This window comes from Citrus sinensis, chromosome 3 (genome assembly GCF_022201045.2).
Source record: "Citrus sinensis cultivar Valencia sweet orange chromosome 3, DVS_A1.0, whole genome shotgun sequence".
Lineage (NCBI taxonomy): Eukaryota > Viridiplantae > Streptophyta > Magnoliopsida > Sapindales > Rutaceae > Citrus > Citrus sinensis.
The window spans coordinates 14855133-14879883 of record NC_068558.1 but is presented as its reverse complement, the minus strand read 5'-3'; the positions used below and the strand labels follow the sequence as shown (position 1 = coordinate 14879883).

General features: G+C 32.7%; 1 protein-coding gene across 1 annotated transcript; it reads right to left on the bottom strand.

The window, feature by feature from the left end:
* Positions 1–6305: 6305 nt before the first annotated feature.
* LOC107176929 (receptor-like protein 34) lies at positions 6306–8891 on the bottom strand. Its single transcript, XM_052435756.1, has 3 exons — positions 8510–8891; positions 8357–8425; positions 6306–8272 (listed from the first exon to the last, which is right to left on the bottom strand). The coding sequence occupies exons 1-3, from the start codon at positions 8889–8891 to the stop codon at positions 6306–6308; spliced, it is 2418 nt and encodes an 805-aa protein (XP_052291716.1).
* Positions 8892–24751: the final 15860 nt, after the last annotated feature.

Below are 24751 nucleotides of genomic sequence, written 5' to 3'. Positions count from 1 at the left end.
TCCAAATCTAGTGTGTTAAGATGTATGCTAATTTTGTGGAGCCCAACTGACTTTTCATTGACTGATGAAGTGTCAACATCCTATTTGATTGTCCTATGTGCTTGCTATAGAGTGAGATACACTAAAACATTGCCTACTGACTTTGCGTTCACTGACGATGTGGTAGTATATTAACTTACTGGAGAATGTATGTATGATACAAGCACATACATAGAGTGGCAAACTTGTACATGTGTTTCCACCGATCTAAGCACGCCAAAGGGTGCAATCCTATGCATCCAAATTGTTTTCGTTCGATGGTCATGATTTACCTATTGTATCTATCAATAGCGGGCTCTCCTCTCTGATTCGACAACTTATATTTCTACATATTTTAATGTAAATTATCATTTTGCCCTTAGTAAAGCATGTGTGGCTAATTTAATTTCAAGCTTGAGTTTAAAATATAGCCTCAACATGATCCTTCGGATTAATTTGGTAAGTTTATTTGCCCTCCCTCCTGACTTATGTGGGTCGTTTTCACTTTTCATTGACAAATAGTGTATAGTCTAGCTTTTGCACGGTATATCAGCTCCCTCGTGAAATATTATTACTGTTTTGTATGATAAACACTTTACACTATATTTATTAGAAAAAAATACTTCCCTATACTATTTGTGAGTCATCTTAACTCATTTTTTACAAAGAGTGCATTTAAGTTATTTAGTGGACAACCCCGCCATGTTCTCAATAGAAAGATTATTATTGTATGGTACAATGTGTACTTGATACCATATTTAGCACATTTAGCGAAAGATCATTACCCTCAGACACAGTGAGTGCTTAGTGAGGTTCTTTTTAATTGGCATTAAAAAGAAATGTTAAGCCCACAATGAAGTGTTCAATGTAAGTTTAAAGACTCAAGTGCTTTATTAAAATTGTTTCATCCTTAACTTATTCCCATCATTTTTTTTAAATCTTAGTACTACTGAGAAATCGCCTCCAACCAATTCATATATTAAATAGAAAATGTAACCTTACATATAATTAAAATTGCCTCCTCATGGAATCGATGCTCGTAACCATTAATATATACTACAATCGATTCATGTGCTTGCAATTTCATAAATTTTGCACAACAGGTGGATCCTCTACTCTTCGCGGTACTAGAACATATTCTCTAGCCTTTCCGATGTCCATCTTCTGTTACTAATTCAGGTATATCCACATTTCCCCTAGAATTTCTTTTGTTAATTCTCCTTTGCCCTTTTTTAGTTTCTACAATATTGTTAGGCTTTTTGTACTGATCCCATAAATGGCACCAAAATGTTGATGCCAAATCTGATCAAGTTGTTATGTTGGCCAGCAACCAAAAGTCAACCTCGACATTTAAATTTATATGTGGAAAAAGGGTTTGCTAATGTCTTTAAGCCTCATTAGAAAACCGGAACTATAAGTAGATTCTTCGCGAAACACTTGAGATCATAGAAACCAATAAAAGGGATGCCGAAAGTTCTTTTGCATTAACCCTCAGATGCTTAAGTCAATCTTATGGGTTTGCTTAAAAAATAAATACGGTGTCGGTTTTTTTTTTATTTTGTGAAAATGAATGAGGAAAATAAAAAAGTCTTCTTTAGCAAATAGAGTAAGGAAAAAGCTAACATGGAAAATGAAAATAACCGAGCGAGAGGAATAGAAACTTAGCTTTGTTCAAATTTTCTAAGATTTAATAGAGGTTAGAATCTCAAAAAGCCCTTAAAGGATAAAACTCGATCCTTTATTTTTCAGAGAAATCAGTGGAACAGTTATAATTGAGTCTTTTTTTTTTGCCTTAGCTCAACTTAAATGTCTCCTCGAGAATATCTGCTTATAGGTTTCCTCCTAACATGCTATCTGCTCGTATATTCTTTTTGTCTTGAACAGTTGCTTATGGAGGCATAGCAAGAAACCTATTGGGATTATCTGTTAGTGAATTCTTTATATCTCAGTTTCACAATGAAAAAAGCGCTATTAGGTACAAAGAAACACTTAATCGTGTTCCCTTAATTTTATTACCCAAACAAGGGCGATGTTATGGGGTTAGGATCTCTTCATCTTAAGAAGAAGGTTTGTGGGTTCTCATCAATATTATCATCAGATATTGCTAAAAGGAATCATAACTTCAACTATGACATTTTGGGGTACACCAGCAACTTTGATGATGGAAAGTGTCAGCAAGAGAAATCTAATTTCTATAGTTACGACCTTTCTCTTTTATATTGGTTCAAGTGCAAATGAACCTATAAGGCGATTTCGACGATCTATAATTTTTTTTGTGGTTTTTTGTATTTCAATATATAATACAATATAATCAATCATGTATGAACACGATGATAATGCATGTTATTGTTGGGGGCCATCTGGACATGGACACAAAAATAAGACAAAATAATGGTGCGTTTACCAATTGGTAATCAAAATGAGCTAGAATCGAAATGAGTAGGAATTAGAATGAGTTAGAATGAAAATCAAAAGAAGATGCTTACATGAGATATAAAAATCGGAATCATAATGAGTTGTATTCCCATTGATTTGTTTACTTTATCTAAGAATTGGAATGGATTGTTTTAAGTTATTAATGCCGTAAGTTAATTATTTCTATTTTTTATTATTAATTATAATAATTTTGAATATTATTAATTTAAAAAGTATTGTTATTAATAATGACAATAATAATAATCAATATAGTTGATAATGAATATACTAATAATAGTAACAATATGATGATGATGCTAATGATGATGGTGGTGGTGGTGGTGGTGGTGGTGGTGGTGATGATTTTAACAATAATAATAATATTCACGATAATATTAATAATTTTAACAATAATAATAGTCATTTTGATGATGACGACGATGATGATTATTATTGTTGTTGTTGCTGTTGTTGTTGTCATCATCATTATTGTTATATTATCATTATTATTAATATTATTTTAATAATAACAATTATTATTATTATTTACAACAATGATAAGAATAATAACAATAAAAATAACAATAATATATTAATAATTTAGTTAAGGATAAAAGTGAAATTATGAAATTTGGGTGGAGTAAAATGGTGAGTTAAAGGAATGGGAACTTAAATCCAACCCCGTATAGGAATCAAGTTTTCGTTCCTTAATCTCAAAACTATAGTGGCCTCGTATGTTTTATTCTCACTCCCTTTTAATTTCTATTTTAACACGTAAACAATATCAACTATTCTTATTCCGAATTAAGATTTTCCAATCACACAAGTAAATACACCATAAACCCGACTAGATTTATATACTTAATTTACAACTGTAATCCTAGTTGGGTGTACACATAATTGTTTCTTTATCATCTTTTATATTGATACATTTGGTCCTCATAATGAGTAAATAATGAGATTGTTCTAGACTATTGGATTTGAATATTTAAATCTCTACCATTATTTTAATTAAATGGATAAATAATTAGTTAATTAATAAGCAATAGGTAGCTTTCAAAATTAAGTTGATGAATTCAAATTAAGAGATACTTATGAATTCAACACGAAAAGAGAGAGGCATGATCCATTATAATTCCTTTTTTTTCTTCTTTTAATTTATAAATAATATTTTTAACTAGTACAATATTTGCAAAGAATTTATAAGTTTTTATTCATAGAAATATTTTTACACTGTTCATGAAAATCTCAAGGTGTACATTTATTATATTATTGATGTCATAGAAAAAAAAAACGGCGTTATAAAGAGACCCACTTAACACCTCTTAATAATAGTGTAAAGTTGATTTAATTAGCTTATTATAATTAAAGAGTATAATAATAATAATAATAATAATAATAATAAAGATATGTGCATTCATTTATGAAACTGATGGTGAAACTAATGTGAAATACAAGATATGAACATTTAAAAAAGTCTCACAGCGCTTTATATGAAAAATAATTGTATTGATTATTTTCTTTACGGAACATTTTTTTTTTTCCTTGTCCTGAAGTACCACATTTTAGTGCATTTTGTGCATATGTGTGCCTTATAAGTTGCCCATGAAATGATATTGCATTCTTTCGAATTGAAATATTACTTTTCATAAATTTGAAAACATGAATGATAATAGAGCTTCGTCGAGAAGATATATGTCAGAGCAAAATAGAACTAGAGATTTATGCTAATACCTCGTCAAATCAATCCAGACCAAGTTGAGTTGTAATCTAAATATAATTTTATATTCATTTAGGCGATCGATAGAAGAGAGTAGATTGCAACTTCATCAAGACATTCCGAGATCATCAAAGTATTAGCTAAAGTATATGGTACAACATAATAAAAGATTATTTTTTAGAAGAGATCACCAATTGCAAAGTTCAACAAAATTATTCTAAGTAATATAAATAAGCTTTATATAAATTATATCAATTTAGTTCATGTTTGGTATTGAGGTGGGCGTAGATTTTAAACTACAACAGTTATGAAAAAAAAAATTGTGACTATGTAATAAAAGTTAATAGTATGTAGTAAATATAATTATTAAATAATAATTTTAATAAAATTAGTAAAGATATAATATATTTTTCATCACACAAGTATAAAATCAAATTAATTTAACTTTTAAACTAAAGCAGGCAGTGCTTCCCATCACCTTAATTTTATAACTTTTAAGGTACAACTACGCAATCTAAGAGGTTGTTTGTTAAATGTCTGAAGTCTGAAATTTTATTAATTTAAGACCTTTTTTAAAATATGCTTGTTTGTTTTTTGGAACTTATATCTAATTTTCAGACATTTACATCTAAATGGAAAAAAGTAAACTTTTATAACTTTTATCTGAATGGAAAAAGGTCTGAATGGCAGCTAAATATTATATTCCAAAAATATCTCTATAAAATAATTTATTTCCTAAACTATAAAATCTAATCTCTTTTTTGTTTTAATTTATAAGGACATAAATTTCAAATAACCAAATTTAAAATTTTTTTATTGTGAAAACAAACAAAATACCACTTATATTCAGATATTTAAAAAAGAAAAAAAATATGTCATTCATACTTTCGTAATCAGACCCATTCAGACTTTAGAAAAATTCAGACCCATTTAGATTTCAAACAAAAAAATAAACGCTACCTAAGTCTCAAATAGAGCCTTAATATATTGCATCACCAAAGCACTACAACTATAACAATTAACAAGTTTTAAAGTATTATTAAGGGAAATTATCACTGCACCACCTCTATTTTGTCTTCTGTTTATCCAACCACTAAAAAACTCTAACATGTTCTTTACACCACTTTTCTTTTTAAATTTGTATCAACTAACTATTTTTGCACCAACACCATTAAATAGTTTAAACAAAATGATAATTTTACCCTTAAATAAATTAAAGATCATTTTATCTTATAAAAACTTTGAAAAATAAAAAATTACAATTATAAAAATACTCTTAAATTTAATAAAAAATAAATCCCAAATGGAGGTGCTCAGCTGATTTTTATCAAATTTAGATTTTACAAAATTTTAATAATTATTTTTATTAAAAAAATATAATTTTATGAAATTTTAATAAAAAATAACTGAATTTATTTATTAAAAATTATAATTTTGCAAAAGTTTATTAAAATAACTGAGTTTATTTATTAAAAATTATAATTTTGTAAAAGTTTATTCAAATAACTGAATTTATTTATTAAAAATAATCCCAACATTTTAATAATTTAGGGGATTTTTATTAAATCTTAAAATTTTGCAATTATTTTCATAATTATAATTTTTATTAAAATAATTTTATTAAAAAATAAAATTATAATTTTGGGATTTATTTTTTATTAATTTTTTAATTATAATTTTTATTTTTCAAAGTTTTTATAAAATAAAATGTCTATTTATTTATTTAGGAGTAAATTTGTCATTTCATTTAAATTATGTAACGGTGTTAGTGCAAAAGTTGCTAATTAATACAAATTTAAAAACAAATGTGGTGCAAAAAACATGTTAGAATTTTGTGGTGGTTGGATGAATATAAAACAAAACAAAGATAGTGCAATGATAATTTCTCTATTATTTTTTATTGAAGCAAATTTTGTTTCTATGAGGAGCAGAGGTGTAATTGAATATGAGCAAGCTATATGCATTTTATGCAATTTTTTTCCTTCAATAGGCAAAGAAAGGACGATTTTTATTTAAAGCGCTCATATATATAACTTCACATACATGGCTGTTGATTCTGCAACAAGTACAGTAAGAAACAGCACAACTACGGATCTAAAGCAACGAACACACTTACAAATTAATCTTAGGCTGCAGGTGATTTTCACTTCTTTTATCTCCTATGTCTTCGTCGTGCTCCCCTAACCTTCTTCTGCTGGTCTTCTTCAACCATCATCACTAACCATTGTGGTTTTCCTGTTGAGAATACCATGTATCCAATAGACAATCCAATTACCAGTCCAGATGCATACCCCATCTTCGCCATTTTCCAATCAAACCAGCTTGTAGTTTCATCTTCCTCATGATCAGTAGAAGCCGAAGGAGGCGCTTTTGGCACCGCATCATTGCTGCAAGTTACTGTCAATGGCTCTCCACACAAATGAATGTTCCCAATATAGGAATCATTTTCAAATGTATTAAATTGATTGCCGCGAGGAATGCGTCCCCAAAGCCGGTTATATGAAAGATTTAACGATGCAAGGGCTGTAACGCTTAACAACTGCTCTAGAATCCTTCCGTGAAGCTTGTTAGAAGACAGGTCCAATGATTCAAGCGCTGTCATATTCGCAAAGGAAACCGGAATAGAACCTGTTAGGCCATTGTGAGAAAGGTTGAGCACAATCAATGATTTGAAGTCTCCAAGTACTCGAGGAATTTCTGCCTGAAACTGATTGCTGGACAGATCAATGGTTGTCAAAATGGTTATGATCCTTTTTAGTACCACATCGCGCCCTTTCACTGTCACTGTTACAGAATCTTGATAATAATCTTCCTCTCGCTGCATATATAGTCCGTCGGATCCCTTTTCGTCCACATTCTTCATTGCTTCCAAACTTACAAAGATCCATCTTGGCAGAAAACCAGTGAATTCATTATGAGAGAGATCAATGATTCGAAGCGCTTGAAAGGGAAACATAATATTGGACTCGCATAGTGGACCATAGAATCGATTAGATCTCAAGACGAGAATATTTAGACCTGGAAGACATCCCAACCAGCTCGGAAATGTGTCACCTATCATGTTGTTGCCCACATTGACAACCTCCAGCTCATCACAATCTGCCAGATATCTTGGGAACGGCCCTTCCAACTTATTGCTATTAAGGTCAAGACTCCTTAAACTGCAACTTCCATTTGCAAAAGCATCAGGGATGCGACCCTGAAGTTTGTTGTTGTTCAGGTGTAGAATAGTCAACTGAGTGCTGAAGTTTCCAAGACACGGTGGAATTGTTCCGTTCAAATTGTTGTGAGATAAAGAAAGATATTCAAGGGAACTCAAACTGCAAATAGATGGAGGGATCTGTCCGAACAATTTGTTGTTAGAAAATAAGAAGGCTCGTGTTGAAGGTGGTGGAACCAGAATTGTTCCTTGGATTGTGTTGTTTCGAAGATTAAGCACTGTAATATTCTTCCATGGATGTTGCTCTATTTGTGTCAGAAAATTGTTAGAAATATCAAGATAAGTCAAACTCTTCCATCCTTGGGAATCAGATTTCGAAATCCGACCATGAATTCTGTTGTTGGAAAGGTCTAAGAATTCCAACTCCTCTGAGTTTCTCAAGAAACCTGGGAACTTAGTGATATTGCAATAAGAGAAACGCAATTCCTTAAGACTAGGTAAGGAATATTTGATACTGATATTGCTAGAGGAAATAAATGAGAGTTGGCTATTGTTTGAAAGATCAAGATATATAAGATTTTTCAACTCTGGTAACAGGTCGTACCTAACAGTGCCACTCAAGTTATTTGATGAAAGATTGAGATCAGTGAGGTTCACAAGATCAAAGATGGAATTAGGAATTGTACCATTTATCTGGTTGTCATCTAAACGAACTACTTGTAGTGAATTAGGCGACTGGAATTGATCAATTGGACCGGTGAACTTATTCTGGGAAAGATCTATAGAATTCAAGGAAGGAAGAGCGAACAACCAAGACGGTACCCGGCCTAGGAGAAAGTTGTCAGAAAGGTCTAAAGTGGCTAAATCCAATAAACCACTTACCTGATAAGGCAGTTGGCCAGTAAATTGATTGGATCGAAACGCAATTTCAGTAGCTTTAGTGAGGTTTCCAATTGATGCTGGAATTTTTCAGGTGAAATTACAGCCTCTAATATTTATTATCTCCAAGAACAAAAGATTTCCAATTGAATTTGGTATTTCACCTGTAAAATTACTGAAAGAAAGATCCAACTCCCTAAGAGAAGTACTCCAGTTAGACTCTGGAAGATAACCTGTGAGATATTTGTTAGAAGATAGATGGAGTTCCTGGAGGTGTGGAAGTTGAAAAATTTCACGCGGGAAATTTCCTCACATACCAGTACCACTCAGATCGAGAACAGTGATTGTTGAAGATAAGTTTAACACAGAAAAAGGTTCAATCAAAGACTTGTCTGCCCATCGGAGATTGAGAACACTTAATTTTGTAAGGTTACTCGCAAGCAAATCAAAAGATTTTTGTTCGATTGTCATGTCACAATCGGAAAGATCAAGATGTGTTAGTTTGGACATGTGAGATATTTCCTGTGGGAGTAGACCACTGAATCTAGAATAAGAGAGGTTAAGATATGTCAATTCCTTTAGCCGAAGAAACTCGGGGGAGATTTGAGAACCATTGAAATTGTTGAAAGCGAGGTTGAGAGATTGGAGACGTAAAAGATGAAAGAGGGTGCTATTGTCATCGATGGTACCTTCAAGCATACTGCAATGAAGATCGAGGCCAATCACATTTCCCGTAACATTATCACACGTTACTCCATCCCATGAGCAGCAATCGGTTCCTTCCGCCCAAGAGGTTGTCTTTGAATAAGAATTTCCGAAACAAGCAACGGAAAGTGCCTGATCAAGACTAACAGATGTGCTGTTTTTAAATTGACGCAAAGCTAAACTTTGTTCCGGAGGGCATAAATGAAATGATGATGAAAAATTCAATTGAAAATAACCAAACAAAAAGAAGAAGAAGAGGAAGAAGAGACCGGGGACTTGATTATGCCATGTAAACCTCTCCATCATTTTTGAGTGTTTAGTATGAAGAAACTTGCATACAATATCTGAGGTAGATGACATGAATTCATATGCATTCCATGGACGGAGTATCTTCGGACTTTAATTAACCCTGTGTTCAAATTAGTCAAATTGATTTGATTCCCAAGGTCTATACGTATAGTCTTACAATTTGCCTTTCCAGGGTTATATTACCGCGTGAATTTTTCTTTTTCTAATTTCCAAATAAGTTTTCACATGTCTACTGCCACTGCCACTGGTTGGTGGGGAATCCGATGGCACTTTCATTTCAACTTCTATTTATCTTTTCAAAATAAAAAGAGGAAACAGGATAAAAAGGCAATCGTGAAGACTTTCAACAAAGAAAAAGAAATCAATGATATACTAATAAATAAACTTTACTTACCGACGTGTCCAAATACTATTATTATTTGATAACGAGGGAGTTGACCTCTTCCAGCCGTATGAAATCAAGACCGGACCAGTGGTCTAGCCAACCGTCCCCTCTGATCAGCTGAATCGAGTGAGGGTCCCTTTACTTTAAGAAACTTGGAATGATATATTTTAAAGGGCCAATCAATGGGTTTTTTTTACCACTTCAACGTGAATTGTTACCATCTTCGATTCCAAGACCATAATTTCTTTCGCGAACTTGCCAATCATTGACACCGGTCAAGGAATTCACAGGATTTCTTCACTCTTCCAAAGACATTTTTGTTGGAAGCAGCAGCTGTGAAAATTCAACAGCCGACTCTAATGACAAGCTAGCATGCCACCTAAGCTGCATTCATTTACAATCAAAAAATGTGGAAGATGAATTGAATTTACTGAGCTGGCAAAACAGATATACTGAAGAATCTCAGAACATGTGCATGCAAAAATTGTGTTTTTAGAAGCTCAAAATAATTGGCTGATGCTTGCTATATTTACGAATGAGTTGTTTGTTTATTTCCAAATCCTACCCCTTAGGCTAGCTGCTTTCTCTTTCTTCTCTGTATATAAATGAACCTGAGCTTGTATTTCAATTCATTCAGGTTATCATCTTTTATAAAACATTTGTGATTTATGCTCTGCTTGCAATTCATAAGCAATCTCTAGTAAATTTAAGTTGGTATCAGAGCCACTTTGAGCTATGACAAGCAGTAGCAGCAACACACAAACAAACATGAATCAGTCACAAATGAATCCAAATGATCAAGAACATAACTTGAATCAAAATCAAAACTCAGGGCAAAATGCCACAAACTCAACAGTAATTAATCAATCTCCCATTCAACATATTACCAGCAATACATATGTTTTCACAACTCCTATCAAGCTCACCCAAAACAACTTTATGCTATGGAGATTACAAGTGATTTCCAGCATCAAGACTAATGAGCTGGAAGGTTTTGTTGATGGTAGCCATGTTTGCCCTCCCAAATTTTTCACAAATCCGAGACCAAATGAAATCACCATAAACAGACCTAACCATGAGTATCAGATCTGGAAAAAGCAAGACCATATTTTACTAAGTTGGTTATTGTCATCACTGAGTGAAGGAATTTTGGGCACAGTGGTTGATTCTTCTACCTCATGTGAGTTTTGGACAACTCTTGCCAATCAATTCGGTGCTAGAACTAGAGCCAGGATATTACACCTCAGAACTCCAATTCAAACAACCAAAAAGGGTTCACTCACCATTCATGATTATTATTTTAGAATGAAATCTATATTAAACTAACTTAGAGTTGTAAGGAACAATATGAGTGATGATGATTTCGTCATGTGTGTGTTGGCTGGACTAGGACCCGAATATGACTCAGTAGTCACCAACATAAACTCTATACCAGAGAGCCCCTCACTCTCAGAAGTGTATGGCATGTTGCTCAGTCAAGAAAATAGAACTGAACAAAATTTAAGCTCAGGGGCTATTGAGGCTAACTACACACAGATGAGAAATGGGAGGAGAAACTGGGGTAACAATGACAGAACTAGAAATCAGTATCAACCTGGAATAATCTTTAGAAACCCTGACAGTGCAACTAGAAATAACCAAAGGAATCAAAATCCTCAAGATGATGGTTTAGATTCCAAAGGGCCATGTCAAATTTGCTTGAAGATGGGGCATACAGCTGCTGAGTGTTGGCATAGATTCAAGAAGAATTATGTACCCCAGCCAAACCGAAGAAAAGAGACAAGAGGTGCATATATAGTTTCAGCTGATGGCCAAAGTAGTGGAGCTTGGTATCTCGACAGTGGTGCCACCAACCATGTAACAAATGCACTTGAAAATATCAACATCAACTCTGAATATCAAGGTAATTACCAACTTACTGTTGGCAATGCTGAGAAACTTCTAATATCTCATATTGGCTGTTATGTTTTGGCCACTTATGATCCATACAAACACATTACATTGAACAATATATTGTATGTTCCTAACATCTGTTAGCCTAAAGGGCTATACATAATGTAATTTTGATGATAACAAACATATGTATTAAATGGTTTAATAGATATTGTATTTCACATTTTCACTAGTTTTTGAAGAGTAATATTTATGCAAGTGAATCAAGTGAAATCAAGCTCAAGACACTCAACGGACAACGGCGAAATCAAGAATAAAGTTTAAAGCTCAACGGATAAATTATTGCGATAAATTCTTGTAAAGCCGGTATGATTTAATTGATGCATGATTTAGCATTTGAGAAGCTCAAGAGATTAATTTAATTAAATATTTTTCATAAACTAAAAGGTTTTATTTTTATAAAGTAAAGTATTTTGTGGATTTGAGTAATTTGGACTTAAATGCTAAGTTTTGAAATCTTTGATTTTAATAAGTATTATTATTAAATTTCAGAGTTGGACGTTTTTACAAACATTTGAAATGTTTTGGGCCATACTATAATTTATGAATATTTTGGACTAAAGTGAAAGGTTTTGAGAACTTTAAAAAATATAGGTATTATGTTGAAAAGGACCTTTTTGCGAAATAATAATATCTTTGGGGCTATATCATAATTTTAGAAAGTTTTGGAAAGACAACTATTCTTAGGAAATTCTGAAATTGAACCTATTTGTAAAGTTTTATAACGTTTTGGGCTGTAGTATAATTATAAAAAGTGTTGGGCCAAAAGCATAATTTTAGTGAACAATATTACTGTAGCAAAATTCAAAAATAACGGTAATATCACTGTTCATGAGCGGCTAGCCAGATAAATCAAGCGGCTAACTGCTTGGGCGCGGGAATTTACCTATAACGGCTAGTTTTCGGGCTTTAACTATAAAAACTCAACTCCAACTTCATTTTAAGGATCAATGCAAGCATAAACAAGATCATATAACATATATTGAGCTTACATTTCGCAAATCATCATTTATTGAATCATCACTGAGCTATAATTTGTTATATACCCTTAAAGAGAGTTTCATTGTTGTGATTTTTATTTCTCATCAAATTGTGAGTGTACAAGTGTGAAAAACACTTGGGGTGAAGAGATTGGGGAGATAATCTCTTGTTGTAAAGGTCCATTGACACCTTGGAAGTCAATTGTAAACATTTGAAGCATTGGGAGGCTTGGATAGTGAAATCCTCAAGCCGGGTGTGCTTGGAGGCGTGGACGTAGGCGAGGATAGCCGAACCACGTAAAAATCCTTGTGTTTGTTTTCTCTTCCCTTACTCTTTTAATATTGTGCTTGATTGAATTTATTATTTTTTATTTGATTAAGGCAATAGATTAAATTGTTATGCGAATTGTATTGTATAATTTTAAAATCTCAATTCACCCTCCCTCTTGGGTTGCATAACTTGCATTTCAACACCATTAAAAACCTTATCAGCATATCCAAATTGCTACATGATAATGATATTGATGTTGAGTTTCACAAATTTGTTTGTTTTGTCAAGGACAAGAAGTAAGGGAAAATTCTGATGAAATGAGTGGCTAGAGATGGGCTGTATGAGCTGCTGTGCTTACCTGCTCATTTGAGCAGAAACAAAAATTCATATACTACCTTTTTATCTGCATCTTCATTACCCGAGTCAATAAAGTCCATTAGTGATCCTGTGTCCATGTTATCTTTTAGTTCTAATAGTAATGTGTCTGTCAGTGTTAATGAGTTTAATGTAACTGATGAATCAGGCGGCAGTGTTTCAAAAGCTGCAAAGGAGATTGATCTTTGTCATCTTAGATTATGGCATCCTAATTTACTTGCTTTGAAAAATACATTGCTATCTTGTAATCAGTTAAGGATAAATAAAAATGTCATTCCTTCATTTTGTTGTGCATGCCAATATGGAAAGCAATCAAAACAGCAATTCAAGAACACTGAGACCAAAATTAAAACAGCTTTAGAATTAATCCATACAGACCTATGGGGACCAGCACCAATTCCCTAAACCAAAGGATATAAATATTACATATCCTTTGTTGATGACAAAACCAGATACACATGGATGTTTCCCATAACAATAAAATCTCAGGCTCTTGACACATTCATTACATTCAAAAAAACAAATAGAAAACCAACTGAATCTAAAAATCAAAGCACTACAAACAACCAAGGGGGGAGAATTCAGAGTCTTTGAACCATATCTTAAAAGAGAGGGAATAACTCTAAGACACTCTTGCCCTTACTTGCATGAACAAAACGGCAAAATTCAAAGAAAACACAGACATATTGTGGAAATTGCACTCACATTGTTGGCTCAAGCCAAAATGCCATTGAAATATTGGCAAGAAGCCTTTACATATGTTGTCTTCATTATCAACAGACTAGTGTCACTTGTGATTGAGAGCAAAACACTATTTAAATTATTGTACTCCTTTAAACCAGATTACTCTCAAATTAAAGTTTTTGGTTGTGAGTGCTTCCCTTACCTGAAAACCCTAGCACAAATTCGATTTTTACACTTCCAAGTGTGTCTTGTTAAGAGTGAGGATTGTTCATAAAGGATATGTGTGCATGAGTCAATCTGGCAGAATTTACATTTCAGCTAGTGTCAGGTTTAATGAAAATTCTTTTCCCTTCTCAAATAATCTAAACTTCAACAAACAAGAGTCCATGAATGAAAGTGATTTTGCTACTATTTCTAAAAGATTTCAAGTTGTCTTTCCCTGTTAACAACCTTCACAATCTCACACAACTAGCAGCTACACACAGTCACTCTCAAAACACTGCTGGAAATATGGAACATGCACTAAATCTTGTCCGAGATGAAGCACAACAGACCTTGGAGACTAACACATTATCAGGTAATCACTCACCTTACCAACTCTTGTCACATATTCCAAAAGATAGTTACAATTCATCTCCAGCCACAGAACCAAACACTCAAAACCCTGGTAAACAAAAAACTTGGCCATCACACCCTATGATAACAAGATCTAAAGTAGAGATTTTTAAACCAAAAATATACCAAATATATACCCAAATCCAGTCTTCTCTTCCCAAAAACACATGTGAAGCCTTAAAGGAACCAAAATGGAAAAAAGCAATAGAAGATGAATATAATGCCCTGATGAAAAACAAAACCTGGACCTTGATACCTAACAGCCAAAGTTACAAGTTGGTTGGAAACAAGTGGGTGTATAGAGTAAAGGAGAATCTGGATGGTACCATTAACAAGTACAAGGCCATGCTTGTTGCAAAAGGATAACACCAGGTGTTGATTTTAAGGAAACTTTTAGCCCTATAGTTAAGGCTGCAATAATTAAAATTATTCTGACTTTGGCTGTGAATAATGATTGGATGCTGAGGCAAGTAGACATAAACAATGCATTTCTGAATGGTGATTTAACAAAGACAATATACATGCCACAACCTGAAGGATTTGAAGACAAGAACAAGCTAAACTACATATGTAAGCTGAACAAAGCACCATATGGACTAAAACAAGCTCCTAGAGCATGGTTTGATAAACCTGAAGAGTGCCTTATACTCTTGGGATTTTGAAAATTCCAAGTGTTACACATCATTATTTTTAGAAGAACAAAGTCAGATATAATTATTATACTCATCTATGTTGATGACATAATAATTACTGAAAGCAGCAACAAAGATGTTGAAGAAGTGGTGATGAAGCTAAGCAAAACCTTTGCCTTAAAAGATCTTGGTAATTTGAATTTCTTTCTCAGGATACAAGTTGCCAGAAATCAAGACATCATCCTGCTCTCTCAAACTAAATATGTTCAAGACTTGTTAGCAAAAACATAAATGGCTTATTGCAAAGGTATAGAAACTCCTTTCAGCACTTTAGAAAAGCTGAAAAGGAATTAGGGAGCTAAGTTTCATAACCCTACACTCTATAGAAGTGTCATAGGAAGCTTGCAATACCTAAGCTTGCCTCCTATGTGAACAAGCTTAGCCAGTTCATGTCAGATCCCAGATAGTCACATTGGATAGCATGCAAAAGGGTACTGAGATATCTTAAGAGTACAATGAACATGTGTCTAAGATTCAAAAAATCATGATATTTTAATCTCATTGCCTATACTGATGCGGATTGGGCCAGTGATCCTGATGACAGAAGATCAATCAGTGGTTATTGTGTGTATTTGGATAATAACTTGGTGGCTTGGAGTTCAAGAAAACAAGGTGTGGTTGTTAGATCCACTGCAGAGTCTAAATACAGAGCTATGGCTTTATGTAGTGTTGAAATTACTTGGATTAGTTCATTGCTTAGTGAGCAGAAGTTAAAAGTTGAAGGAATTCCAATGATTCTAAGTGACAGTACCAGTGTAGCAGCCATAACTGCCAATCTTATATACCATTCGAAAACTTAAACATTTCGAGATTGATCTTCATTTCATTAGAGACAAAGTTATAAAAGGTGAAATAGAGATAGGCTTTGTTGCCAGCAAGGATCAAACTGCAGATGTTTTAACTAAGCCAGTGCTTTACTACAAGTTCAACCAGTTCAGAAGCAAACTCAATGTCTTTGACAAGACCTTGTGTTTGCAAGAGAGTGTTGGAAGCAGCAGCTATGAAAATTCAACAACTGACTCTAATGACAAGTTAGCATGCCACCTAAGCTGTACTCATTTACAATTAGAAAATGTGGAAGATGAATTGGATTTGCTGAGCTGAAAAAATGGATATACTGAAGAATCTTAGCACATGTGCATGCAAAAATTGTGTTTCTAGAAGCTCAAAATGATTGGCTGATGCTTGCTATTTTTATGGATGAGTTGTTTGTTTATTTCCAAATCCTACCCCTTAGGCTTGCTGCTTTCTCTATTTTCTCTGTATTTCAATTCATTCAAGTTATCATCTGTTATAAAACATTTGTGATTTTTGCTTTGCTTCCAATTCATAAGCAATTTTTAGTAAATTTAAGTATTTTAAAGGAATTAATAGTTGATATTGCCTCTGCCAACTGGAACCAACTAAATGTCAACAAGCTTATTGTTTGAAACATCAATGCTGGTGATAGTTACTAATTAACAAGAGGTAATTAAATAAGAAGCTTTAATGAGTACTATTGACATGAAGCAGACAATTTATAGTTGGTTTTGTTTTATTTTATTATTACCTATCCAATTACCATGATCATGTAAATGGTTAAGATGTTAGGTGGTTGTTGCTTGGTGTGCATACAACTACACAACTGGTTTTCAGAAAAGAAAAAAAAAGGTAACTGGTTTGAGGAAGGAGGATTTTAAGTTAAGTGTTATGTTATGCATATTTAGTTGAGATACTTAATTTGTATCTTAACTAATGTATCACCAATACAAATTTATTATTTAAATTAAAATTTATAAGATTTAATAATTATCTATCACTTGAACTAATCAATAAAGTGATGCATCACTTGCTACATTAATTACAATATAAAATAAGTATCCCAACTAAATAAGAAGAGCACTATTGTTTAATTAAAAAGCTAATACATAACTGTACAAATATCACTGTTGATTCTGCTCTAAGTACAACAAAAAACAACACAGTTATGTAATCCAAAGCAACAAACACACACTTACAAGTTAACCTCTGGCTACTGCTGACCTTCGCTTATTTCTTCTACCTCTTGTGCCTTCGTCTGGCTCATCTAACCTTCTTCTACGGGTCTCCTTCAACCATCTTCACTAACCATCGTGGCTTTTCGTTGAGAATACCATGTATCCAATTGACAATCCAATCACCAGTCCAGACGCATCCCCCCCTTCGCCATTTTCCAATCAAACCCGCTTGAAGTTTCATCTTTATCGTCATCAGTAGTAGCTGAAGGATGCACTTTAATTCAACACCCTGGTTTGAGGAATGAGTTGTTTTAGAAGAATAGCGATGGAAAGATGATGAAAAATCAACTTGAAAATTATAACCAAACAAAAGGAAGTAGAAGAACAAGAGAGTACAGCAGACTTGGTTATAATGCCATATGAACCTCTCTGTGGTTACTAGGAATTAATACAAAGAAACGCGACGATTACTTAGATATGTCTAATTGTTGAGAGGTAGATAGATGGGTGTTATATGCATTACATGGACCGTATCTTTGGTTTTTTATGTTTATTTTATTGCGAGTTGGTGAAAGATTGATTCAAATAATATATTTAATATTTTCTGAAATGCATGAAATGGAATGCAATGGACAAAAATATAAAATTCCATGAAATGCATGATCCTCCAATATCATTTGTTTGGATTTTTCGACTGAAATCCAATGGATGCAAGGATTAACTGAAATATTAAATAAGCTTAATCAGATATGTAAGCGTTTTATATGGAGTGGGTCGGACGAGCGTAGAAAGATGAGTCTTCTCAATTGGGATAAGGTTTTTTAGCCAAATATTTGTGGAGGCTTAGGGCTTAAAAATCTTGAAATGATGAACAAAGCCTTAATGATGAAATTAGCATGGGGTTTGGTTTCTGAACCAACAAGTCTTTGGTGTAGAGTGCTCTGTACCAAATATGGTGTAGCTAACTCGGATTTCCCTATTGCTTTACCAACTCGTAGTGGGTCGCATCTGTGGAAATCAATTGGAAAAGTCTGGTCTGATACTCTAAAAGGGCTTCGGTGGAATATAGGAAATGGAAGGAGGGTCCGTTTTTGGTTGGATTGTTGGGTTACTAAGAACAAACCCTTGAGCTCTTATGCGGTGGCTCCTACTCCTGCCGAGAGTTTAATGAATTTAGTTGTTGATTTTGTTGATGCTAATGGCAACTGGCATTGGGCCTCTTTTGAGCATCTCCTCCCGAATTGCATTATTCTAAGAATCGCAGTTGTTTAGCCGCTAATGGAAGGAAAGGGCGATGATAAATTCTTTTGGGCCGGTTCTCAACGGGGGGATTTCTCTATCAAGTCTGCCTGTATGGTTGTTACTGAAAATGAAGTTGGTAGAACATTGCTTGGAAATGGAAGGGACCGCCTCGTGTGCGGACCTTTATATGGCTTGCACTCCATGATCGATTGAAGACAAAAGCTGAGATTGGACAAAGACACATCCATATTGACTGGACCTGTGACCAATGTGGGGTGGCATCAGAGACTACTCTTCATGTACTTCGTGATTGTTTTAAGGCAAGAAGATTATGGAACCAACTTCTCCCAAGTGGGTGGCGACAACCTTTTTTCTGTTCAAATCTTAATGACTGGTTATCTGTTAATTTGAGAAGTAACTAATGCTTGGTGAATGGTTTGGAGTGGTCTTGTGTGTTTGGAGTCGCGATATGGAGACTATGGTTTTGGCGGAATCAGAACCAGTTTAATAAGATATCAACATATTCAACCAGCATGGCTCAAGATGTTCTTATTCGTGCAGAGGAGATCACTAGCTCGAACAAGTCTGGTCTAAATGGTCCGGCTAGAAAAGTGGAAAAATGGACTGGGTGGCAACCCCCTGTATGGCCTTGGTGCGAGCTTAACGCTGATGGGGCATGTAAAGGAAATGAGGGTTCTTTTGCTGGAGGAATTCTCCGGGACTCCAACGGGAATTGGGTTAGTGGTTTTGCAATGAATATTGGGTATTGTTTGGTCACAGTAGCGAAACTATGGGGGGTTTATCAAGGTCTAGTTATGGCTTGGGACTATGGTGTTCGCTGGCTACTTGTTGAAATCGATAGTCAGTGCGTTGTTCAAATGCTGAGTAATCTTGAAGAAATTACTAATGAATACTCTCTGCTGGTGTTGTCCATCAAAGAGCTTATAAACAGGAATTGGCACATTTCTGTGAACCATATTTACAGGGAGGCAAATTATGTTGCTGACTCAATTGTGAATTATGCTTTTGACCTTCCGATTGGCCTTCACAGATTGAATAGTCCCCCGGCTGGTGTTACTCATTTTCTTTTGCATGATATGTATGGGGTGGCTCACCCCCACCTAGTGCCTTTGTAGCTCTTTTAACAGAGCCCGTATTAAATAAAAAAAAAAGTAGTTGATCACCGGATGAACGGGTTAAGGGTTTGATAATTATCAAATTTTTCGTTTTGTTTGGTAAGTCATCACCAAACACGCATGCTGTTACCAAAATGTGTTCACGTTAAGGGTTTCATTATTTGACCTAGTAAGTGCAAGCTGAATACGCAGGGGTTTAATTTCACAGTATGGCCTTGATTGAGGAATCTCAATTTAAAAATATATTGTAAGCATGTTTAAAGAGTATGGCAACCTACAAAAGTGCTTGAGATATTTTTATATTTTACATTACATGTCTTACGGCCTCACTTTCTTGTCAAAAAATATATCCTGTATTTCTTCCGAGCCTCTATTTATAGACAAAGGACTTAACTTTTGGTGGGAAACCTGACCTAATCTCGTCCATTCAATTTCAAGATGAATTATAACTATCGATCTAGTAGCTAAATTATTATTAATATGTTCTTTGTTATCACATGATTTCGTTAGAGATCACATGTTGTTGGTTTAATCATCCTTGTGAACCGGTTTTCAATATTTGCCCCAGTTTAATGAGATCATGTGAGTGCTTTGCACTTATCCAGCCGTTGAAGGCCTTGTTTCTGTTATGAATCGAAGTGTTATCCAAATGCTTTTATTATTTCTATTTAATTTCAAATTAATGACAAGTTACGCGATTTAGGTGATATGATTATATGGCACTTACACCCATGGAAAGTAATAAAAAAATACAGTAAAAAATAGCTGCTGTGACATCAATAATAACAACAATTTTTTAAATTGATATTTTTTTAATTAAAAGTAATTGATAGGTAATATTATATTGATGATGTCATCTTGTAATAAATGGGTAGAGTTGTCTTTTTCATTTTTTTATGAGAGTAGATCAGTTATGTTTTTTTTTTCAGTTTTTTAAAGTTTTATTTTTAGTAAAACTACATTTCTAATTTATTAGACATTGAACTCAGACTCGTGAGCTCTGCTTTCACTTCGGAAGTTATGACAAGTGGTCATCATTGATATAATATTTAATAACAAGTAACTAAATAGTAGGGATAGGCAAACCCAATTCAACGCATTAGGTCTTATCTAACTTAATTTAATTTTGATGAATTGAGTTGACTACTGAAGGTTAATTGGGTATTTTTTCTAACTTAATTAATAATTAGGCTTGGTTGAGTTAATTATGAAGAACCTGTCTAATCCAACCCAACCTAGGAAAATAATAATAATAATAATATGTTAATCTTCAATTATAAAACCCTAAAGACCTAAATGACCAACCTAATTTTTAACATGTTTTTATTATTTTATAAAAGAGACTATTCATTCGTATCTAGTGCTCTAAACTTTAATTCCAAAACTAAATCACTCTCGCATATAAGTAAATTTATTACCTTTTAAGTTTAAATTTTTAAAGTAAGTTGGTTTCAATTTCTCTTTATTTTTATGTAAACAATTGATAGTAATAATTATATATCATTTTCATTTTAATACTAGATATGATGCTAGCTAATTATCTAAAAGATCTAAATTTAGAATTAGAAAAAAGAGATGCAAGAATTCAGGAATAAAGTCTAGAAGTTCATGGTTGAAATTTTATTAAATTTAAGATTGTTGATTTTTTAGCCTTTTTTTTTTTAATCAAACACTGGACAATGAATAGATTTTCATGTTATAATAGATTTATCATATTTAGAAATGTATACATAAATTTTATTTAATAATATATCTAATTTAATCATTTCATTCTTATAGCAATTACTAAATATAAACAACTACTTTTAAAACTCATAGTACTTTTAAAAATAAATTTTACCAAACGTTTTATTGATTCTCTTCACAGCTGATTATTTTTACAGCACAGCTAACAGTAATTATTTTAAAAGTTATTGCATTACCAAACTAGCCCTAAGAATTATGAATGGAAAATATAAATATGCAATTCACTTGCAAGCTTATGTTTTAAGCATTTAACTTCAAATATTCGACATTATCCCATGAAAGCAAGTTTGGAACATTCATAGTTCCGAATTAGGACAAATGTCAAACTATATATGCAAGATGTTCAATAGGGTAAGGTATGGTATAACCCCATCTACATCAAATTCAAAATAAATGAAGAGAAAAACAAAGCGATTAAAATCGATGACATATTTGTTTACAAGATCTTCACAAATAAAAAAGGATATAGAAATTGTGATAAGTTGTAGGATGGAGAAAGAATGACAGAAAAAATGTTAAAAGCTTGTTTAGTCCCTACATCTTGATGATAGTATCTGTTTAGTCCATATATTTAAAGATACCTCAAAACATCGCCATTATTAAATTATTGACACCCTGCTATTACTTTTTGTTCTTTTTTATTTACTTTTATAATATTACCATTTTACAATAATGTTTTTTTTTTAACATTAGTAAAAGGCAAAAAAAGTTAAATTACCAATTTAACCCAAAAAATAAAATAGAAACAAAAAAAGACATATGTTAACCTTATAATATAAGGAGTAAATGAGCTTTCAACCACTGAAAATTTTCAAAAAGAAAATGTGTTGTAGAAATAGGATCCCATCACGAATAGTACAAAACTTGGTACAAATTTCTTGCCCCTATTTACTATTTGGGTTAGGATTCAAGACCCAATTTTATTCCGATTTACTATTTGGGAAGAGATGCTAGATGTCTGAAAAGTTTGATATCTCGAATTTATCAATTGCGTTGTAAAGTACTAAAGTGAACCCAAATATGAATTTCTATAAGTATATGACAAGTCGATTTGATGAAGCACATATGTTAGACATGTCGGTCCCATTAATGAAAAGTCGGTTGTATAAAATATAGAGATCCGACTTGTCAGTCATTTGAGTGTGATTTGTTGTTTATGACTTCACATCGGATGATAGCAATCTCATTTCATCTTGGACATTCGGGATCTTGATTGGTATTTGGGATATTAATCGAAATGGGATCAAAACATTTTTTTAATCTCAATTTACTATTCGAGATAGGTTTTGGGACAGTTTTTCCTCCTAATTCATGATTGGGATGGGATTAGATTGGCCAATCCAATTAGGACGTCTTGATTGCCAACCCTAATTAAACGTTTACGAAAACTAAGGTTAAAGTTAATTATACCCAAAATGAAACTTAAATTAATATTTTTGAAAATCAATTGCTCAAAGTATTATGTGTTTTATCTATTTTGGCATTTTTTTTTTGTTTCCCAACTATACTTTATAATATTACATATAGGCTCTATTTGCCGCATGCAATGCAATTATAACCACAGAATTCAACTTTAATTTCTTTGATTTTTTTTTGGGTAAATAAAATATCTTCAAGGTAAAAAAAAGTATATATTGACGTAAGACATGTTATGCTGAGACTGCAAAAAATAAAAAATAAAAAGACTATTGAATATGGAAGCAACAAACTATTTAGCAGAGAACAAATGTGACAAATAATGTGAAAAAAAAGTAAGTTTTGTGACCATAAATCCATTGTTATGATTAGATTTTCAAAAAATATGTACAAAATGGAATTTAAATATCGTAAAAGCCCCTCAATCACTTGAATGAAATAAATTTAAATTTAAAATGACTTAAATACTATAGTTTAAAAACTTTAGGCTTTTCAAGTTTTTGTTTACAAACAAAGACTTAAATCTTATTATTGAATTTCACCATGGTATGTTAGGAATAAAATTGGTTTATATAGTTGTAAGATCAAAATATATAGCCACTTATACTGCACCATATGTCCGAAAAACATTGCAAAAGGCATCTAAAAACAAACAAAAACACTTTGGATTCGGACTATAGCAAAAGTCCGCATAAAGACAAAAATAGTTATAAAGCCAATAGTAAAAAATAAAACAAAAGGACTGGATGCTGGAGATTTAGATTTAAAACTAAAATCTCCCACTAAGTCTGCCTATTTCAATCTATAATAAGGGCAAAAAACACTGGCAAAGGACTATTGGCCATTTCTCTGATAAGGCCAAGAGAAAATTAAATTCGAACTTACTAAAATTCATAAAACACAAAATTGACAAGAGCATTAGAGTGCCTTCGAAGGTGCATGCTCACTTTGCATTTATGGAACACTACAAGAAAACAAGTAATAGATGACGATAAATAACTGTCATAAAAGAGAGTGCATGACAGACAGTTCATCCGTCATCTATGTTACTGTCATTAATTTATGACAGAATATTTTCCGTCATAAATTCATGATAGTATTTTAGTGTCATATATCTGTCACACAATATTTTAATGTGAAAAAATAATTAAATTTGAATTTGAATTTATTATTAACTGGAAATTAAATTTATTATTGGCAGGAATTTTACCACCATTTTTTTAATTTTTGGCGGAAAATTAAATTGTCATTTGTAAATTTATTATTAAATTTTGGTAGAAAATTTTTTATGACAAATGTTATGATGGGTATTTCCCGTCATAAAGTTAATTTTTTTTAAAAAATTATATTATGATTATAATTTATTTGTGAATTCTTGATTACAAATATAATTAATTAATAAAAATGAAGTCAAAAAAACTAAAAGCAATTAATATTAATTAACCTCCATTCAATCCAACAAATTAATTTCAAAACAAATACATCTAGTATTCAATGTCATCACCACCAATACATAATAAAACATCCCAAATAAAAAAGAAAAAAATTCCAAAATATAAAACAATACTTAAATCCCAATTAAACTCCAAGAAAAGCAATTCAAATTCCAGCCACCAAGCCAAGTTACCCAACAAAACTTCCAAAAATTAATGAAAATATTCAAACAACAAGACTTCTAGCAAGACTCCAGCAAAACTTCCAGCACCAATACCATCTTCCAATAGCACTCTAATTCCAGCATCAAACAAGGTAAAAGTCACAGATGAAACTTGTATGAGCAAAATTGTCCATGTTAATAAAGAGTAGCTGCTGCTCTTTCTGCTGCTGTAAAAGAGCCGCATTACGGTCTGTCAGCTTAGGAAAAATGGCAAAAGTAATTCTAGCATGTATTTTCTATCCAGCAGGGCCAAATCCACATCCTTAGGGGCTAAGATATCGAATGAGATAATAAATAAGTAAAAGGTAAATCCGAGGGATGCTAAAACAAAAGTAAACCTAAAACTACAGGGAGAAAGAACCTCATTTCCCATTACTAAGAGTAGTATAAGATGTAACTGCAATTGATGCTGCATGC

Excerpts from the sequence above, each read along its gene's own strand:
- LOC107176929 (XM_052435756.1), bottom strand. The coding sequence starts at position 8,891 with ATGCTTGAAGGTACCATCGATGACAATAGCACCCTCTTTCATCTTTTA. Across the intron at positions 8,426-8,509 it reads TCTCGATCTGAGTGGTACTG|GTTATCTTCCAGAGTCTAAC; the intron begins GTATGTGAGGAA and ends AATATCTCACAG. Across the intron at positions 8,273-8,356 it reads TTCTTTCAGTAATTTTACAG|CATCAATTGGAAACCTCACT; the intron begins GTGAAATACCAA and ends GAAAAATTCCAG.